The 20,196-nt window shown below is 39.4% G+C and overlaps 3 protein-coding genes and 1 pseudogene across 3 annotated transcripts; all 4 read left to right on the top strand.

Annotated features, from left to right (window-relative positions):
* The first annotated feature begins 172 nt into the window (after positions 1-172).
* Positions 173-6,680, top strand: LOC121773613 (cysteine-rich receptor-like protein kinase 10). Its single transcript, XM_042170506.1, has 8 exons — positions 173-910; positions 3,974-4,250; positions 4,513-4,677; positions 4,766-4,887; positions 4,983-5,193; positions 5,283-5,520; positions 5,605-5,755; positions 5,851-6,680. The coding sequence occupies exons 1-8, from the start codon at positions 251-253 to the stop codon at positions 6,187-6,189; spliced, it is 2,163 nt and encodes a 720-aa protein (XP_042026440.1). The 5' UTR covers positions 173-250; the 3' UTR covers positions 6,190-6,680.
* LOC121775459 (putative receptor-like protein kinase At4g00960) lies at positions 6,093-11,520 on the top strand. The gene is made up of 8 exons (XM_042172538.1): positions 6,093-6,207; positions 6,883-7,545; positions 8,447-8,647; positions 8,747-8,868; positions 8,943-9,153; positions 9,247-9,484; positions 9,561-9,723; positions 11,167-11,520. The coding sequence occupies exons 2-8, from the start codon at positions 6,921-6,923 to the stop codon at positions 11,518-11,520; spliced, it is 1,914 nt and encodes a 637-aa protein (XP_042028472.1). The 5' UTR covers positions 6,093-6,207; positions 6,883-6,920.
* An 895-nt stretch (positions 11,521-12,415) lies between these two features.
* On the top strand, positions 12,416-15,775 carry LOC121775458 (annotated as a pseudogene).
* A 1,493-nt stretch (positions 15,776-17,268) lies between these two features.
* Positions 17,269-18,923, top strand: LOC121773611 (cysteine-rich receptor-like protein kinase 19). Its single transcript, XM_042170505.1, has 3 exons — positions 17,269-17,439; positions 17,524-17,645; positions 18,758-18,923. Exons 1-3 carry the CDS (start codon positions 17,328-17,330, stop codon positions 18,770-18,772), a joined length of 249 nt encoding a protein of 82 aa, XP_042026439.1. The 5' UTR covers positions 17,269-17,327; the 3' UTR covers positions 18,773-18,923.
* The last annotated feature ends 1,273 nt before the right edge of the window (positions 18,924-20,196 follow it).

The following is a 20,196-nucleotide window of genomic DNA, read 5'->3' as shown; positions in this document are numbered from 1 at the left end:
CTAATGTGAGATATTGTTAAATAATTATCTCAAACGATTGGACAAAATCGACTAGTATCTATCCGTGTGGAGTTACACCATTTACAGAATCCAAACGCAAGCCAACACAATACCTTTTTTTAACAATGGAATATATAAGTAACGGTATGAAATGAATCTTTAGTCTCATTTTTAATTTTTACAGTTAAAATATAGCGCGAATATATAAGAAACGGCAATAGGGAGAATTTCATTGTCAGCGAACAGAAGCATGCCCTCAACAATGCCATTAAATGAGCTAGACTTTTCCTGGTTTGGAAAAGGGTTCACTTCAAAAGGGAGAAGAATTTCTTTGGGAGAATTGGAAGAAACACTCTTGTTTCTCCATTTCCCCTCTCCAGAAATGTATTCATGGCGTCGCAGCAGAGCTTTCATGATTGCTTTGATCCTCATATACCTTTCATCCTTGGCTACAGCCCAAAATCCCTCCAAATGCACCAGCAACGGAAACTACACAGCCAACAGCACCTACAGCAACAATCTCGACGCCTTACTCCTCGCTCTCTCCTCCAACATGACCGATTTCGGCTTCCGCCGCGCCTCCGTCGGCCAGGCCCCAAACACCGTCAACGGCTTCGCCCTCTGCAGAGCCGACCAAACCCTCGTACTCTGCCGCCGTTGCGTCGACTCCGCCGCGCGAGAGGTGCGCCAGTCCTGCCCCAACGAGAGGCAGGCCGCGATTTGGTACGAATTCTGCACGCTGCGCTACTCCAACGACCCTATATACGAAACGCAGACGACGGATCCCACAGTTATGCTACTGAACACGCAAAATGTCACGGATGGAGATCGATTTAGGGCGGAGAGGACGGCGCTGGTGACCGACCTCACGGCGCAGGCGGCTAACGGAAGCGCGCAGCTCAAAGTCGGCGTATGATAGAACCTTGTTCTATCGGGATTGAGCACACATGTTTGTAACAAGAACAAAAGGAAGATAAACCCTAGTTGAGGTGCTAGGGGGCGATTTCCGCCAGAACCGGAATGAGAACAAGTTTAGACTTTATTTCTCAATGAATCAAAATACTAGAGAATTCTATAATTTATAGAATTCTAAAGCCTAAACCTATCTTGCTAATCAAGCAATATAATTAAAATAAAAGATTACAAATGATACGGAAAATAACTAACTAAAATAAAATATACTAAACCGAATAAAGTAAAAGATAGCGGAGATGATCTTCAGCGAGATTCACTAAATCGAGGACCCTATCAACTCTCCCACCGTCGAAAATCACCTTGCCCTCAAGGTGGAAGGTAAATTAAGAACCGGCGACTCGGATCCTGTCATCGGTGCCAATACCTCCTGGATCAAATATGCAAACCTCTTCTTCAGCGCTAAAGATGGGCAGAAAATTTCCGTGTTGAAGACTTTCTGAGTTCGTACCAGCTTGCCTATCATCCCCTCAAACGGTCCTGGATCAAATATGCAAAGCAACATTCTCACAGTTTCCATAAAAGACGCCTTGTATGGTAGTCCCTCAACATCATGAATCCCCTTAAAATGATCAAATCTAGGGAGTAAAATAATGAAGGGATCGAGACCATAGGTAATTGCCACTGAGATTGGTATCAGTTGAAGGTGTTGAGCTAGTTGGCAATATATAAAATAAAGGACCATCATTATATTCAGCCATATATCCCAACCCAAAATTTCCGGTCTGCTCCAATTGAACGTAACAAAATAAATGTCGTGCTCAATAACAGCTGGATGAATGGATATTGACAAACTCGAAATGAACAAGGTAGGTAAAATCCGAGAATCGAGTATCAATATCACCTGGAATTTCGGACATCGCTGAAGTCTGCTCGAGTTCTCACTAGCGCGACTATCGAACAACTCAAAGGCTCCTGCTCCAGGGTCAAATATGTGGATTCCTTCGGCTGCACCAAATTGAAGAGTAGCATGACACACTCCGACATGGGGATTGCAAATTACCGTCAGATCTTGAGGACTTAGAACCTTTATGTCCCCAAAATGGGCTAAATGATTCCTCTGATCAACAGTTCCTATAGTCCATCGATCGATGCCGACATTATCCCATCTTGTAAATCCCCTAATCAAGCAATGACAGATTGTCACCAAGAAATAGGATGCCACCTGCTTGTAACTATCATCCAGCTCAAAAGCTCCCGGATCAAAGATATAAACTCCATTGTTTGCATCAAACTGAAGAAATGCACGGCTCCATTCGGCATTCCCAGAAAAGAACGCCTCCATCATCTCGGAATTCATCAAATCCAAGAGACTATTCCCTACCTCAAGATTGAGGTGAAGCGACGGTCGAATCGACGATGGGACAATTCGCTCACCTAATTCCTCAATATCCAACATACCTTTTTCCAATTCAAGCATAGTACTGGGATCTGACTTTCTCAAACTCGAGCTAAGGCTTTCGCCCGAACGTGTCACATCTTTGCGCGGAGGGATTGAGCGGGCATCAGAAGCAAGTATTTGTTCCTGTCTGAACACGTTTTGATTTCCAACACCAAGCAAAGTGTTTGGCTCTAGGAAAGACTTCCTCCCATCACTAAATAATGGTTTCAGACCTGCATCACTAGTGTCGTCAAAGCAAGCGAATTTCTCCCTCTCAAGCAGACGGGGATTACTACTGTCCGCTGCAGTTAATGGAGCTCGCTGCACAATGCAGACTGATGTTCGACACTTCACAATATCATCATACGCTCTGGATCCTGTTGAACCATCTCCACCGTCATTCATCGCCTTCGGTTTGTAGCCGGAGCAAGGCTTCCCTTTATTAAGAATCCCAGCGGTCTCCTCAGTTATCTGACCAGCGTTCTCCTCAGTAATCTTATCATCAAACAGCACCTTATAAACTCCATCCACCGGTTGGTTAGCTCGAACAGCGTCGGCGGTGGAAGACACTGCTGGAGACGGAGCCTCTGACCATGCGAGCAGATCTGAAGAGGAATTGTGAGGCTTGCGAACAGGCCCGGCGTAGTCCTCATATGGCTCAGGGTCAAATCGCTGCTTGACTGCAAATAGAAAATCATCCCAACCTTTTCCGTCATTATTATCCGTCCAGTCTGTCAACCAATCTGACGCCGGGTGATCGAACAAGTATTTTGTAAGATAAAGACGATCATCTAGCGGTGTGTAGTTGTGATTATAGTACTTTTGGATCTTACGGATCCAATCTGGAGCATTCTCTCCGTCGAAACGTGGTGGCTCGAGGCGGTTTCGTGGTACGGCCCAGGGTTTGATACCCGGCGGTGCCTGGGTGATCGACGGTGGAAACGGCCAACACTGCGGAGGGGCTGCGAATGGCTGCTGGTCCGGCGGCCGAGTATGCCACGGCGGATGTAGAGGTGAGCGCTCGTCAAGGCTGTCCGGAGGCCCCTCGGTCAGTGTATGACGTCTGAAATTGGCTAGAAATTCGCCATGAGCAGCAACCAGTTGGCGCAAGTCCACGAGGATCTCACGGAGAGCATGTTGTTGTAAAGATTCCTGGAGAAAAGCCATGGAAACAAGCGGTGGCTGCGTGGCTGTGATGATTGGAGTATGAATTGAGATTGTGAGGATTTGGTCGTGAGTCGTGAGTTTTGAGAGATTTGGATGGAGGAAGAGTAAACAATGGAAGCACCAATTGATAGAACCTTGTTCTATCGGGATTGAGCACACATGTTTGTAACAAGAACAAAAGGAAGATAAACCCTAGTTGAGGTGCTAGGGGGCGATTTCCGCCAGAACCGGAATGAGAACAAGTTTAGACTTTATTTCTCAATGAATCAAAATACTAGAGAATTCTATAATTTATAGAATTCTAAAGCCTAAACCTATCTTGCTAATCAAGCAATATAATTAAAATAAAAGATTACAAATGATACGGAAAATAACTAACTAAAATAAAATATACTAAACCGAATAAAGTAAAAGATAGCGGAGATTATCTTCAGCGAGATTCACTAAATCGAGGACCCTATCAGCGTAGGGAGTCGGAATTTCTCGAATCCCGAATTTTCGACGATTTATGCTCTGGTGCAGTGTACACCGGATTTCTCACCCGAAGATTGCCGGAGATGCTTGAGCGAGACTTCACAAGCTTTCCGAAGTTATGTTTCGCAGGGTTTCAGAGTTCTAAACCCCAATTGCAATGTTCGCTATGAGCTTTCTACCTTCTACAATGACACTCGGCTGAGGGAATTAAGGGTGGCAATTGTAGCTCCAGCACCTCCGCCGACCTCGCCGCCAGGTAATTCTGCTCTCTCGAAGAAAATACCCAAATTGATTTTAGGTATTCGAACCCTAAGATGAACATGTTGTTAGTCCTTGATAAAATTGCATATATTAATTGAGTTTTGAGATTTGAATCAGAATTAACTGCCGGAAAACTTAACAACTACCTACAAATCCTGTTCTGTTTTTTTTTTCATTTGGTTGTGCATCATATAATGTAGAACTGCAAATCAGTAGCTATAATACATGTAGATTAAACAACTTTTTCTTATCTGCAGGAACCAATGGTACTGATACAATACCAGGAAAGAAAGATGATAACACTACAAAAGTTATCATCACCATTGTTGTCCCAGTTGGGGTGGCTCTGATAATTGCTGCTTGTGCCATCGTCTTCGTTATAAGAAGAAGGAAGCAGAATAAGGCATATGAAGCTGCCGAGAGTAAGACTGTTTCTACTTTTAGATCTATATGCATCATAATTTAGCTGGAACTAACCTCGATTATTTGTTCTGTTTGGTGAAAAATCAGCTGCTGACGATATCAGTAATGTGGAATCCTTGCAATATGAGTTTAGCAGCATTAGAGCTGCCACTAATGATTTTGATGATGCTAACAAGCTGGGGCAAGGTGGATTCGGGGCGGTTTATAAGGTAAAATAACATTGTACTTCAATAAACCAGAGCATGCATAATTCTCATCTCAGTCTCAGATCAAGTAATGCAAGTCTATTTTGCTGCGAACGCAGGGAAAACTACAAACTGGCGAAGAAGTAGCAGTTAAAAGGCTGTCCAAGGATTCAGGGCAAGGCAATGTGGAATTCAAGAATGAGGTTTTGTTGGTTGCCAAACTTCAACATAGGAATCTGGTCAGGCTCTTAGGTTTCTCTATGGAAGGAACCGAGAGGGTACTAATATATGAATTCGTTCAGAATGCAAGCCTTGACCAGTTCATATTTGGTAATCCTTTTCTTTTTTGATTGAATATCAATTGTTGTTGGTTCATTTTTTACTAAGTAGGAATGGTTTGGTTTATATTGGACAAGCAGATCCAGTCAAGCGTTCACAGTTGGATTGGGATAGACGCTACAAGATCATCGGGGGTATTGCAAAGGGAATTCTGTATTTGCACGAAGACTCTCGACTCAAGATCATTCATCGTGATCTCAAAGCGAGTAATGTGCTGTTAGATGGAGAAATGAACCCCAAAATTGCAGATTTTGGGATGGCAAGATTATTTAAACCAGATGAAACTCAAGGAAACACAAGCAAGATCGTCGGAACTTAGTAAGTCCAATACTAACCATCACGCAAATTCTCTAAGCAAGTATTTCTAATCCGTCCCTTACTGAATATCTAATCTGTATACAGTGGATATATGTCACCTGAATACGCAATGCACGGGCAGTACTCCATCAAGTCAGATGTGTTTAGTTTCGGAGTGCTGGTTCTGGAAATCGTGAGTGGTCAGAGAAATGTATGTATCCAAAATGGGGATAATGTGGAGGACCTCTTGACTCTTGTAAGCTATACACAATTCCTCTATCAATGTTCATAACAAAGCCAAATTATGCAGACTGGTTTTATTAATTGCATCTAATGGCAACACATTTGCAGACATGGAAGAACTGGCGAGAAGGGACAGCTACAAGTATGGTAGATCCTGTGCTGATGAATGGCGCTGGTTCTGTACGCGACATGATGAGATGCATTCACATGGGACTGTTGTGTGTCCAAGAAAATCCCGCGAACAGGCCAACAATGGCTACCGTTGCTCTAATGCTCAGCAGCTCAACAATGACCCTGCCGGTGCCTGCTGAGCCCGCGTTTTATATGGCTAGCCGTTATGGTCCCATGGATTCAACAGATTCGACCTTGCTTAAGTTTGGAACGGTTGCATCTGAAGGCTCAGCATCTGTAAATGATGTTTCAGTCACCGAGCTATATCCTCGTTGATTTTGTCTTCCTGCCGAGGTTTGTGCTTTCCTCCCGACAAATAAATTATGCATGTAATTTTGTTATTTTTTCTCTTTTATCCGTTTATGTGAGCTAGAACTTTTGAAATAATAAAGATGTGTAGGTAATATAATGCTGTAATCAGGTAAATTAGGAGGGACTATTGTTTCAACTTCTGTAACACTAGATGTAATAAGATTATTGTTGTGTTGAATGAATTTCTATGAATACTATTTATAAAGAATTTATAGATGATTTTTGTAATAATATAGGCTAACTGGGCCGCACTCTATTGAATTTTAGTAATTGGTAAGGTTGTGTGGTCTGTTTTACCGTTTGGATTACAAACACAAATATTGGAGATATTTTGTTTCATAAGTATTTTGGGAAGTTTGACTATTGCACTATCTTGTAATGTAAATCTCGTGCTTGATCATCTGAATATTGATGATTGAGGTTTTTGTCTTTAAATTTGCCAACAATCCCGCAAAGAATTTCTCTAGAGAATTGAAAAAATGTATTCATGTTGTAGCAGAAAAATGTCCATGATTGTCTTGATCATCATATACCTTTCATCAACCTGCGTTGCAGCAGAGAAACATCTATTCAAATGTACCAACAACGGAAACTATACACTAAACACGCCTGTAATATACCTCAACACCACCATAACGAATTACACACTATACGCAGTCAATCTCCACGCCTTGTTCCTCTCCCTTTACTCGAACATGAGTGACTATGGCTTCCACAGCGCGTCCATTGGGCATGCCCCAAACACCGTCAATGGCTTCGCCCTATGCAGAGCCGACGTGACCCTCCACACGTGTCGCGTCTGTGTGAAGCTGGCCTCGGTGCAGGTGCTTCGTGAGTGCCCCAATGCGAGACAGGCTGCTATATGGTACAAACACTGCGCCATGCGCTACACTAACGATCCACTATACGAGATGAAGACGGCAGAACCCAATTTTCTGGTAAGCAGTGATCAAAATGTTTCGAATGGAGACAGGTTCAGGGCGGAGAGGGTGGTTCTGATGGCCGATCTCGTGGCGCAGGCAGCTAAAGGCAGCTCCGAGATCAAGGTTGGTGTAGGGAGTAGGGCTTTCTCGGATAATGAGTTTTCGAAGATTTATGGTCTGGTGCAGTGTTCTCCGGAATTATCGTTGCTAGATTGTCAGGGATGCCTGAGAGAGGCATCCAAATCTTTCCGAAGTGTTGCTGCGGAAGGCTTTAGAGTGCTAAACTCCGATTGCAACGTTCAATATGAACTTTTTGTGTTCTACAATGAAACTCATCTGGCGGAATTAGGGGTGCCTGTTATTGCTTCACTACATTCCTCGCCGGCCTCTCAGCCAGGTAATTCTTTCTGTCGGACAAAATTAAAAAAATAATTTTTATTGTGTTAATTTGAGAGAGAATAAAGTAAGAGAGTGAATACCGTACGAGTGTAACAGAGGAAAGGGTTGTTATTTTTTCTAACAATAGAAATTGATTAAAAAATCAACAAAATTTGAAATTATGTATTTCTACTTAAATTTTACTCCACCTGTTTGTGCTAATGTATTTGTTGTGTGTAATATAGTGTTAGTGTGGTGTGGTGCGTCGTGTGTGTAGTGTGCAGTGTATATATTGTACTCCCTCACTTCCATAGTAGTAGAGTCATTTTTTCATTTTGGGCGTTCTATAATAGTAGAGTCATTTCCTTTTTGGTAAAAAATAACACATTTTCCCACTCTTCTTTTTTCTCACTCTTACTTTATTATCTCTACTTTTTCTTCTCTCCTACTTTATTATCTTTTTATTTAATACATTACACACTTTTTTCTTAATCTCCGTGCCGAAAAGAAATGTCTCCACAACTATGGAACGGAGGGAGTATGTGTGTGTGGGTGCGCGGTGTAAATGTTTTGTATGCAAAGTGTGTATTACGTGCCTGCAGTGTGTGTATGTTTAAGAGGTTCACGGTCAACTATTTGGAGTTCTAAATATTTACGTTAGTTAAGGAATACAAATTGTCAAAATGGAGGATTTATAGTGAAATTCAATTCTAAATCCAATCTTTTTTATGGTACAAAGTAATAGATTTAGAATTATATAGGCTCCAATTCTAAATCTAGACCCGCAATTCTATGGTACTAAACAAACCGTACATTTAATTTTTGGAAGTGAAACCCTATGATGAACCTGTTGCTAGCTTTGTCCTTGAAGATTTGTTGTGTGCATCATTTAACGAAGAACTCTTTTCTTATTTCCGCAGAAAAAGATACAATACCAGGTAACACTTTTAAACCGGATGTAAGAATCAATGGTAAAAATACAATACCAGAAAAGAAAGATGGTAACAATACAAGACTGGTTTACATCCGCATTGCTGCTTCAGTTGCATTGGCTCTAATATTTCCTGCGTGTATCTTTATCTTGGTTCGAGCAAGTAGGACATCATACGAAGCCACCGAGAGTACGAGTATTTTTTTGTATATTTCCATCGTAAGAGAAGTTCAAGTGTTGTAAATTTGGTGGCACTAACCCTTGATAATTTGTTTGCTTGGTGAATCAGCTGCTGATTATATTGGTGATGGTGAATTTCAACAATATGACTTTAACAGCATTAGTGCTGCAACTAATGGTTTTGATGAAGCTAACAGGCTGGGGAGAGGTGGATTTGGGACTGTTTATAAGGTAATTAAGTAATAAATTAGGCCAAACATGATTCTCAGATCAACTAATACGAGTCTATTTTGCTGCGAACGCAGGGAAACCTTATAACCGGAGAAGAAGTAGCAGTTAAAAGGCTGTCCAATTATTCAACGCAAGGCGAACCGCAATTTAAGAATGAGGTTTTCTTGGTTGCAAAACTTAAACATATGAATTTGGTGAAACTCTTAGGTTTCTCTATGGAAGGAGCTGAGAGGTTACTAATATATGAATTTGTTCAGAATGCAAGCCTTGACAAGTTCATATTTGGTAATCATTTTCTTTTGTTTGACTGAATAGCAATTGTTGTAGTTGGTTCATTTTTACTAAGTAGTAATGATTTGATTTATATTGGACTAGCAGATCCAGTTAAGCGTTCGCAGTTGGATTGGGATAGCCGCTACAAGATCATAAGGGGCATTGCAAAGGGAATGATGTATTTGCACGAAGATTCGGGACTCAAGATCATTCATCGCGATCTCAAAGCAAGTAATGTAATGCTAGATGATAAATTGAATCCAAAAATTTCAGATTTTGGGCTGGCAAGATTAATTAAACAAGATGATAGCGGCGGAAGTACACTCAACATTGTTGGAACTTAGTAAGTACATAACTAAACAAGTATATATTTCTATTATAATCCGTCCCTTATTGAATATCCGAATCTGCGTACGAAGTGGATATATGGCACCTGAATACGCAATGCAAGGAAAATACTCCTTAAAGTCTGATGTGTTTAGTTTCGGGGTGCTGGTTCTGGAAATCGTGAGTGGTCAAAGAAATAGTTGCGTTCGAAAAGGGAAGATGAATGTGGAGGAGTTGTTGACTCTTGTAAGCAAGGTATACACAAGGCCTCTATCAATTTTAATAATATAACCTAATAATGTAGATTGATTTTATTTTTTGTAATGGCCACAAATTAGCAGACATGGAAGAACTGGCAAGAAGGGAGAGCATTAAATATGATAGATCCCATGCTGACAAGTAGTTCTTGTTCTGTGCGCGATATGGTGAGATGCATTCACATCGGATTGTTATGTGTACAAGAAGATCCTGCAAACAGGCCGACAATGGCTTCGGTTGCTCTAATGCTCTGTAGCTCAACAATCTCTCTACCTCTACCTGATGAACCTGCATTCCATATGGACTTAACGAATCATAATTTAAATGAGGCGAACTCTAGTGTAGGCTCGTTATCTGTAAATGATATTTCAGCAACCGAGATATATCCTCGTTGATCACGAGCACATTGGTGGCCATGGCTGGTTCCTTGATTACGGGCACATTGGTAGTCACGGCTAGTTTCTTTGATTGCCACTCAGGGCACTAATGTTATGATTAAACGATAATACTCACTCCAAAATATTAGTCTACCATGAGAAAGACCACATTTAGCCTATAAACCCAAAATCTATTGTATTGTACTAATGTGGGACATGTTTATTTGTACGGGTGTCTTTGGCGTTGTTTTATGAGTTAAGTGATGATGTTTCTATTTTAGGAACGTGCTACTTTAAATAGGATGTGGTGATAAGTAATACCCCATCCGTCCTATAAAAATATATGTACTTTTTATTACTTCCGTCCCATAAAAATATGGGCATTTCCATTTATGGATGGTGGTCCCCAACTTATTCTTATATACATCAATTTATTTACAACGTATACCACTATGACATACCATTACAACTCATTAAGCACTAATAGTAATGTGTGTCACACTATCCACTAATACTACTTTAACTACCGTTCTCCCCCTCTCTTGTACTTTACCAATTGTGTATGAATTCTCGTGTCATTTCAAATGCCCACATTTTTGTGGACGGAGGGAGTAAATTTTAGGCCTAATAGCCAAAAATATAGACAAACTTTTAGTCGATTTAGGTTTTTACCAAAAACTTTAAATGTACGTGGAAGAATAAACCAACTTCTAACTTGTAGTAACAATATCACAAATTTCAATTTCTCCAAAATTCAATCCTATGTGGTGCACCAGTATGTCTACGTCATATCCTAATCTGCTTATACAGTAAATACATGTCACCTGAATACGCAATGCACGTGCAGTAGTACTCCATCAAGTAAGATGCGTTTAGTTTCGGAGTGCTAGTTTTGGAAATCGTGAGTGGTAAGAGAAATGTTTGTATCCAAAATGGGGATAATGTGGAGGACCTCTTGATTCTTGTAAGCTATACACAATTCCTCTATCAATGTTCATAACAAGGCCAAATTACGCAGACTGATTTTATTTATTGTATCTAATTAATGGCCACACATTCGCAGACATGGAAGAACTGGCGAGAAGGGACAACTACAAGTATGGTAGATCCTACGCTGATGAATGGCGCTGGTTCTATGCATGACATGATGAGATGCATTCACATGGGACTGTTGTGTGTCCAAGAAAATCCCGCAAAGAGGCCAACATTGGCTACTGTTGCTCTAATGCTCAGTAGCTCAGCAATGACTCTGCCTGTACCTGCTGAGCCTATGTTTTATATGGCTAGTCGATACGGTCCCATGGATTCAACGAATCAGAATTCAAAAGATTCAGACTCGCTGAAGTTTGGAGCGGTTGCATCTGAAGGCTCGACATCTGTAAACGATGTTTCAGTCCCCGAGTTATATCCTCGTTGATTTTGTCATCCTGCCGAGGTTTGTGCTTTCCTCAACATGCAAATTATGCATGTAACTTTGTTATGTTTTCTGTTTTTTCCGGGTATGTGAGCTAGAACTTTGGAAATAATAAAGTTGTGTAGATAATATAATGCTTTAAACGGGTAAATTATGAGGGACGATTGTTTCAAATTCTGAACCACGAGATGTAATGGGAGTATTCTTGTGTTACATGCAATGCATGAATTTCTATAAACGTCCAATTTATATAACCGTTCGGTATATGGAATGGCCCTATACAATTGGAATTGAAGCTTTCAATCCAAATTCAATGTTCGGTACCACAAAATATTTAGATTTTGAATTAAATTACACTTCTAGTTTCTCCCGATTCGACCATTTGAATTTCATATCAAAAGTAGATCATGAGAATTCTAAATAGTTGGACACCCTCACACACTATACACATAAACAAACTGCATACACACTTTATATCAATTATATCATTTTTACTGAACAAAGAATTAGAATTGAATTAATTATGTGTACTGAACTGAACCTAAAATTATTTGAATCTGTAATAATATATGGCTAATTGGGCATCACTCTATTGAATTCTAGTAATTGGTAAGGTTGTATGGTTTGTTCTACCACTTGGATTACAAACACAAATATTGAAGATATTTTGTTTCATATGCCCTAATACCTTATTTTGGAAAGTCGTATTATTACACTATCTTGTAATGTAAATCTCATGATCGATCATCTGAATATTTATAACTATCTTGTAAAGAAAATCTCATTATCAATCATCTGAATATTGATCACTGGGTTTTTTTTCTTTAAATTTGCCAACAACCACACAAAGAATTTCTCTAGAGAATTGAAAAAAATGTATTCATGTTGTAGCAGAAAAATGTTCATGAATTTCTTGATCATCATATACCTTTCATCAACCTGCGTTACAGCAGAGAAACATCCATTCGAATGTACCAACAATGGAAAGTATACACTAAACACGCCTATAACATACCTCAAAACTACCATAATAAATTACACACCATACGCAGTCAATCTCCACGCCTTGTTCCTCTCTCTTTACTCAAACATAAGCGACTACGGCTTCCACAGCGCGTCCATCGGGCACGCCCCAAACACCGTCAACGGCTTCGTCCTCTGTAGAGCCGACGTGACCCTCCACACGTGTCGCGTTTGTGTGAAGCTAGCCTCGATCCAGGTGCTTCGTGAGTGCCCCAACGCGAGACAGGCTGCTATATGGTACAAACACTGCGCCATGCGCTACACTAACGATCCCCTATACGACATGAAGACAACAAATCCCACTTTTCTTGTAAGCAGTGATCGAAATGTTTCAAATGGAGAGCGGTTCAGGGCGGAAAGGGCGGCGTTGATGGCCGATCTCGTGGCACAGGCAGCTAATGGCAGCTCTGAGATTAAGGTCGGTGTCGGGAGGGAGTAGGGATTTCTCGGATAATGAGTTTTCGAAGATTTATGGTCTGGTGCAGTGTTCTCCGGAATTATCGTTGCTAGATTGTCAGGCATGCCTGAGAGAGGCATCCAAATCTTTCCAAAGTGTTGCTGCGGAAGACTTCAGAGTGCTGAACCCCGTTTGCAACGTTCGATATGAACTTTCTGTGTTCTACAATGAAACTCGCCTAGCGGAATTAGGAGTGCCTGTTATTGCATCACTGCGTTCCTCGCCGGCCTCTCAACCAGGTAATTCTATTCTGTCGGATAAAATAAAGAAAATGACATTTCTTGTGTTAGGTGGAGAAAATAAAGTAAATAATGAATGAGAGTATAAAGTAAAACACAAAAGAAGAGAGTAAATAGGTTGTTTTTTTTCTAAAAATAGAAATTGATCACTTGTAGAGGAAAACAAAAAAAAATTGAAAAATAATTACTTGTGGTGGAACAAAGTGAGTCTTAACTTTCAAATTATATGTTTGGTAGGTCAAAAAACCAACAAAATTTGAAATTATGTATTTCTACATAAATTTTACTCTCTATGTCCCACTGAACTTACCTCACTTTCCTTTTTGGTTTGTCCCAACAAGGTGACTCATTACTAAACCTTAAAAGACTTTTATCTCAACTTTATTCCATCTCTTATTCCGTCTCTCTCACTTTACTCTTTCACTTACACAGAAAAAATAAAACTACATAAAATCTCGTGCCGCACAAGGGAGGGGTCATTGTCCTTGGGCGGAGGGAGTACTTGTTTGTGCTACTGTTTATGTTGTGTTCACAATTAGTGTTAGTGTTGTGTGATGTGGAGTGTTGTGTGTATATTGTGTGAATAGTATGTGTGTGTGGTTAAGAGGTTCTTGATTACAACTATTTGGAGTTCTAAATATTTATGTTAGTTAAGGAATACATAGAGTGGAAATGAGAGGATTTGGAGTGAAATTCAATTCTAAATCCAATCATTTTTATTGTACAAAGTAATGGATGATAGGCTCCAATTCTGAATCTAAACCCTTAATTCTATGTTACCAAACAAACCCTACAGTTAATTTTTGAAAGTGAAACCCTAGCTTTGTCCTTGAAAATTTGTTGTGTGCATCATCTAACGAAGATACAATACCAGTTAACCCTTTCAAACCCGATGTAAGAATCAATGGTAAAAACAGAATACCAGAAAAGAAAGGCGGTAACACTACAAAACTGGTTTACATCCGCATTGCTGCCTCGGTTGCACTGGCTCTCATGTTTATTGCGTGTATCGCTATCTTCATTCAAGCAAGTAGGCTATCATGCGAAATCACCGAGAGTAAGAGTATTTTTTGTATCCATATATATCCATCATAAGAGAAGTTCAAGTGTTGTAAATTTGGTGGGAACTAACCCCTGATAATTTCTTTGCTTGGTGAATCAGCTGCTGACTATACTGGTGATGGTGAGTTTCTGCAATATGACTTTATCAGCATTAGAGCTGCAACTAATGGTTTTGATAAAGCTAACAAGCTGGGGAGAGGTGGATTTGGAAATGTTTATAAGGTAATCAATAATAAATTAGGTCAAGCATGATTCTCAGATCAACTAATACGAGTCTATTTTGCTGCGAACGCAGGGAAACCTTATAACCGGAGAAGAAGTAGCAGTTAAAAGGTTGTCCAAATATTCAACGCAAGGCGAGCCGCAATTCAAGAATGAGGTTATCTTGGTTTCCAAACTTAAACATAAGAATCTGGTGAAACTATTAGGTTTCTCTATGGAAGGAGCTGAGAGGTTACTGATATATGAATTTCTTCAGAATGCAAGCCTTGACAAGTTCATATTTGGTAATCATTTTTTTAGTTTCATTGAATATCAATTGTTGTTGGTTCATTTCGCTAAGTAGTAATGGTTTGATTTATATTGGACAAGCAGATCCAATCAAGCGTTCGCAGTTGGATTGGAACAGCCGCTACACGATCATAAGGGGCATTGCGAAGGGAATGTTGTATTTGCACGAAGAGTCGGGACGCAAGATCATTCATTGCGATCTCAAAGCAAGTAATGTAATGCTGGATGAAAATTTGAATCCCAAAATTTCAGATTTTGGGATGGCAAGATTAATTACACAAGATGATAGTGGCGGAAGTACAATCCACGTCGTTGGAACCTAGTAAGTAGTAGTACATAAGTAAGCAAGTATATATTTCTATTTTAATCCATCCCTTACTAAATATCCGAATTTGCGTATGCAGTGGATATATGGCACCTGAATACGCAATGCAAGGAAAATACTCCTTCAAGTCTGATGTGTTTAGCTTCGGGGTGCTGGTTCTGGAAATCTTGAGTGGTCAAAGAAATGGTTGCGTTCGAAAAGAGAAGATGAATGCGGAGGATCTCGTGACTCTTGTAAGCAAGGTATACCACAAGGCCTCTATCAATGTTAATAATATAACCAAATAATGTAGATTGATTTTTATTTTTTGTAATGGCCACAAATTAATAGACATGGAAGAACTGGCAAGAAGGAAGAGCATTAAATATGATAGATCCCGTGTTGACAAGTAGTCCTTGTTCCGTGCGCGATATGGTGAGATGCATTCACATCGGATTGTTGTGTGTTCAAGAAGATCCTGCAAACAGGCCATCAATGGCTTCGGTTGCTCTAATGCTCAGTAGCTCAACAATGACTTTGCCTCTTCCCGATGAACCTGCATTCCATATGGATTTAACGAATCGGAATTTAAAAGTGGCGAACTCCAGCGAAGGCTCAGTATCTACAAATGATATTTCAGTAACCGAGTTATATCCTCGTTGATCACAGCTGGTTGCTTGATCACGGGCACAGCTGTAAGTGTCTACAGTTTATTAGTACATGAAGTATGTAATAGTCCTTGGATTTGAGGTCATTATACATTTTGTTTGTTGAGTGGTGTGCTTTGATCTTGTCCAACGCTTTGCCTCCCAAAGGAGGATTGAGACACGGACTTGTGTTGGGTATATCTTAAGATAAATGGAAATGGTAGTTGAGCCAAGAATGAGATTCATTCCTCAATTAGAATTTTGAGAGAACACTCAAATTCTCTATATTACTTGACTACTAAGTCATTGGCCAATGCAAAGATATATTCAATTAAAGTAATTGAATATGATCGAATGGGTCATTTAATAAAGGTGGGATAAAGTGATTGAGCTATTTGGATGACACATGACAAATCTTAGGCTCAATCGGGTGGTTTGTGAATGAAAGGATATTACTATAAACTTTGTGTAAAGGCTTGTTTAGCGAATTTACGTAAACGTCCTTCATATATCGAGCTACGCTGCCAACGCAGTCTAGGAGTTTAGTGCAGAATTCGATTAGATCGTCGTCGACAATGAGGGCCTAAAGGGTCACACTATATGTGTATTTTGATCCGCTCAAGGGTACAATGTTAGAGCTGTGTATAATATCTAATGCTAGTCCAAGTGGGAGATTGAAATATTAATGGGCTAGATTAGATTAATATGAAAATAATTCTATTGGGCTTGGTCCAATGTTACAATTATTCTATTATATATATGCTCTATTGTAGAGAATAGAAGACACAGAAAACCTAATATTCTAAGAGAGAAAAACGGCGCTACGTTCACAAGAGATTTCCTAGCTTTCTCTATAGAACGATTGTACCGAGGAATTGTTCCTGCATCGGATCAGAATACACGTGGGCCTCGATAGTAGTGGATTCAACTTGCAGGATACAATCGTAGAAGAAAGCAACACAACAAGTAAGATTTAGTTCCGTTATGTATTACGTGCTCAACTTACAATATAATTATGAATCTAGATCTGTTATACTTGTCTGCAATTTACGCTGCGTATCATTAGATGAATACAAGAATTCCAATTCCATCAAAATTTCCTTTCCTTCTTTTTTTTCGTTGTGTGTTTTATAGTGTTTTAATGTGGTAAAGAATGCCAAATACCACCAAAATTTCCTCATTAAAATGTGATTTTCACTACCCAATCGGGTGGACCCGGCCTGGTCACATCACTTGTCACTGGACAAATCTGTGTGGTTCACCCGGTCTAATGGAATGCGATGACAAGTTCACCCGCTTGTGTAAAAACTCACTACATATTAAAACTCCTTGTTCTTGCTCCAAACTTTATCTTAGCTAATCTCCACATTTATTCTTGGCCTACGGAGGAAATTTTAGTGACAGACATACAGATTAGTCAAATTTCTATATTTAGCAAATAATCAAGCATGCAGTCTGTCTAATTAACTAGTTATAAGATTAAAGAACATTTTCTTATTTCTGCAGAAACCAATGGAAATAATACAACACTTATACAAGGAAAGAAAGATGATAATACGGCAAAAGTTATGATCTTCATTGCTGTCCCAGTTGGAGCAACTCTATTATTTGCTGCTTGTGCCATCATCATCTTCATTAGGAGAAGAACGAAGCGGAGCAGTGCATATAAAATAGCCGAGTGTAAGATTTATTCATCTTCTCTTTTATCCATATTCATGAGTAATGCAACTGACCCTTAATTATATCTTCTCACTGCTGATTCAGCTGCTGACGACATTTGTAATGTTGAATCCCTGCAATATGATTTTCGCAGCATCAGAGCTGCACCAAATAATTTTTCCGATGCTAACAAGCTCGGACAAGGCGGATTCGGGGCTGTTTATAAGGTAGCTCTATATTGTAACAAGCACGTTTGTCATAGCGACTAACATTCACAGGGAAAACTTCAAACTGGCCTGGAAATAGCAGTGAAACGGTTGTCCAAAGATTCAAGGCAAGGGCAATGTTGAATTCAAGAATGAGGTTTTGTTAGTTGCCAAACTTCAACATAGGAATCTGGTGAAACTCTTAGGTTTCTCTATGGAAGGAACCGAGAGGGTACTAATATATGAATTCGTTCCGAATGCAAGCCTAGACAAGTTCATATTTGATAATGTTTTTCTCTATTTCCAATATCAAAGATCAACCCTTAGCTTGCTCATTTCAGTAATTAGTTCCAATATCTATATCTAGGTATTAGTAGCTTATCAAACGGGTCCTTAGAGTTTAATATGAATTTGTACTTTTATACTAAGACATACTATAATTTTTAGGTATTACAAATTATTGCTAACTAAATAGTAAAAAATTTTAATATATTTGAAGTGAAAGAGAAAAAATTAAAATTAATAGATATTTGTGGGGCGAATGTAATTCCAAATATATATGGGAGGTATATTTTAAATTCTCCCGCTAATATTATGTGTAGTCTTAGGGTAGATTTTGTCACAAATCTAAGTGCCAGTATACATGGTAGTATAGGACACTTTAAGGCGCAGTAATATAGTTTCCTTACATTTGATCTATCATTACATTGACCTACATGGCACTTGTATCATTAATGGTATTATAGATTAGGTGCAAGTGACATAAAAGAACAATTTTCTAGTAGTGCGATCTTTTTTTCCTTATGTTTTTAGTGTTTTTCGCTTGTTTGGTAAAGAATGCCATATACCACCAAAATCCTTCATCCAAAGGTGATTTTCGCATAACTGGTTTTCGCTACCCAATCGGGTGGTTCATCCGGCCAGGTAGATGTCAACAAATTTGTGTGGTTCTCCCTGCCTAGTGGAATGTCATGACAAGTTCATCCGGCCATGTAAAACTCAGTTCACATTAAAAACTCCTCGTTCTTGCTCCAAATTTTGTCTTAGCACGTTTCCACCTTATTTCTTGACCTATGATCAAGCATGCAGTGTAATTCACTATAAGATTAAAGAACATTTTCTTATTTCTGCAGAAGCCATGGAAATAATACAATACTTGTACATGGAAAGAAAGATGATAAGACGGCAAGAGTTATCATCTTCATTGCTGTCCCAGTTGGAGCAACTCTATTTGCTGCTTGTGCCATTATCATCTTCATTAGGAGGAGAATGAAGTGCAGTGAAGCTGTGTAGATAATGTCTAATACAGCTAATGAGGAAAGGGACGATTGATTCAAATTCCAAACCACGAGATTCATCGTAGATCATAGAATTCTAACAATATTAGTCATAGTCTTTGAACGTAGAATTGGTCTTGTAGAGAAAATTATGAGCATTTGATGGAGATTGAGCGAGTGAGGCTGGATTTTCTTACCTTTCTTCTCCGTTTCTGCATTTGTCTTTGTCCATTTGAACATTTCCACTCCTGTCTTACTTATGTAAGGGGGTGTACCGTGTACATTTAAAACTTTTCTTCTACTATTGTTTTTGTTTTTATCTTTATTGCTAGTATTTTGTTACTCATTTGTTGAAGTTACTATTTATTTTCATTCATTTGACACTCTTAGTTAAATATTCTTTCTATTTGAATATAGTTGAGACATTTTTTTATGTAAAAAGATTAAGAAAATATATTTAATTTTATAAATAGAGAGATAATAATAAAGTAGAATGAAAAAAAAATAAAGTATAAAAGAGAAAGTATGTTAATTATTTCACATTTCATCCATAAAAATAGTTTCATGATTTCATTTTTGTCCCTCCTTCGAAATTAGTCTAGTTATTAAAATGAAATTTTTTTCCCAAATTATTACCCTTTTTTATATTCCTCTCTCCTACTTTATGATGCAGTAATAGAAGAAAACGTATGAGAATGACTGAAATGGTAGATAAAGAACTCAAACTTATTGAGAACTTCAGAGTATAAAAACTCAATGTAAAGTTAATAATCAAAAGTCTGTCTTTTAAGATCAACAATGAGGCCATCCGCAATGGGCGGACGATGGCACGCCCGATGGCGCGCATCGTCCGCGCCATCGATCGTCCGCGCCCATTGCGGATACGGACGATAGGTCGCGGACGATCGTCGCGGCCGATACTAAGGGCATTAGCAATGGGGCGCCCTAAGGCGCGCCCTAAGGCGCGCCCTATGGCGCGCCACGTCAGCAGTTTTATCCTCCTACCTCCTCACCTGCAGTGGGGCGCCCTAAGACGCGCCCTAAGGCGCGCCCTATGGCGCGCCACATCATCATTTTTTTAATATTTATTACAAAACTCATACGAATTTAACAAAATTAATACATTAAAATACGAATTTCAAAAACTTCATTTCATTGAATAAAAATTAATACATTACAATGCGAATTAAAAAAACGCGAACTCAACAACGGCGGTTGCGAGCCCACACTTCTTCGATCATGTCGTTCATGAGCTGCGCATGATCCTGTTGGTTGCGCATTGAGGCCTGTCTAGA

Source organism: Salvia splendens, chromosome 17, assembly GCF_004379255.2.
Source record: "Salvia splendens isolate huo1 chromosome 17, SspV2, whole genome shotgun sequence".
Lineage (NCBI taxonomy): Eukaryota > Viridiplantae > Streptophyta > Magnoliopsida > Lamiales > Lamiaceae > Salvia > Salvia splendens.
Note: the sequence above shows the minus strand (reverse complement) of the source record. Positions and strands in the feature narration are given on the sequence as shown.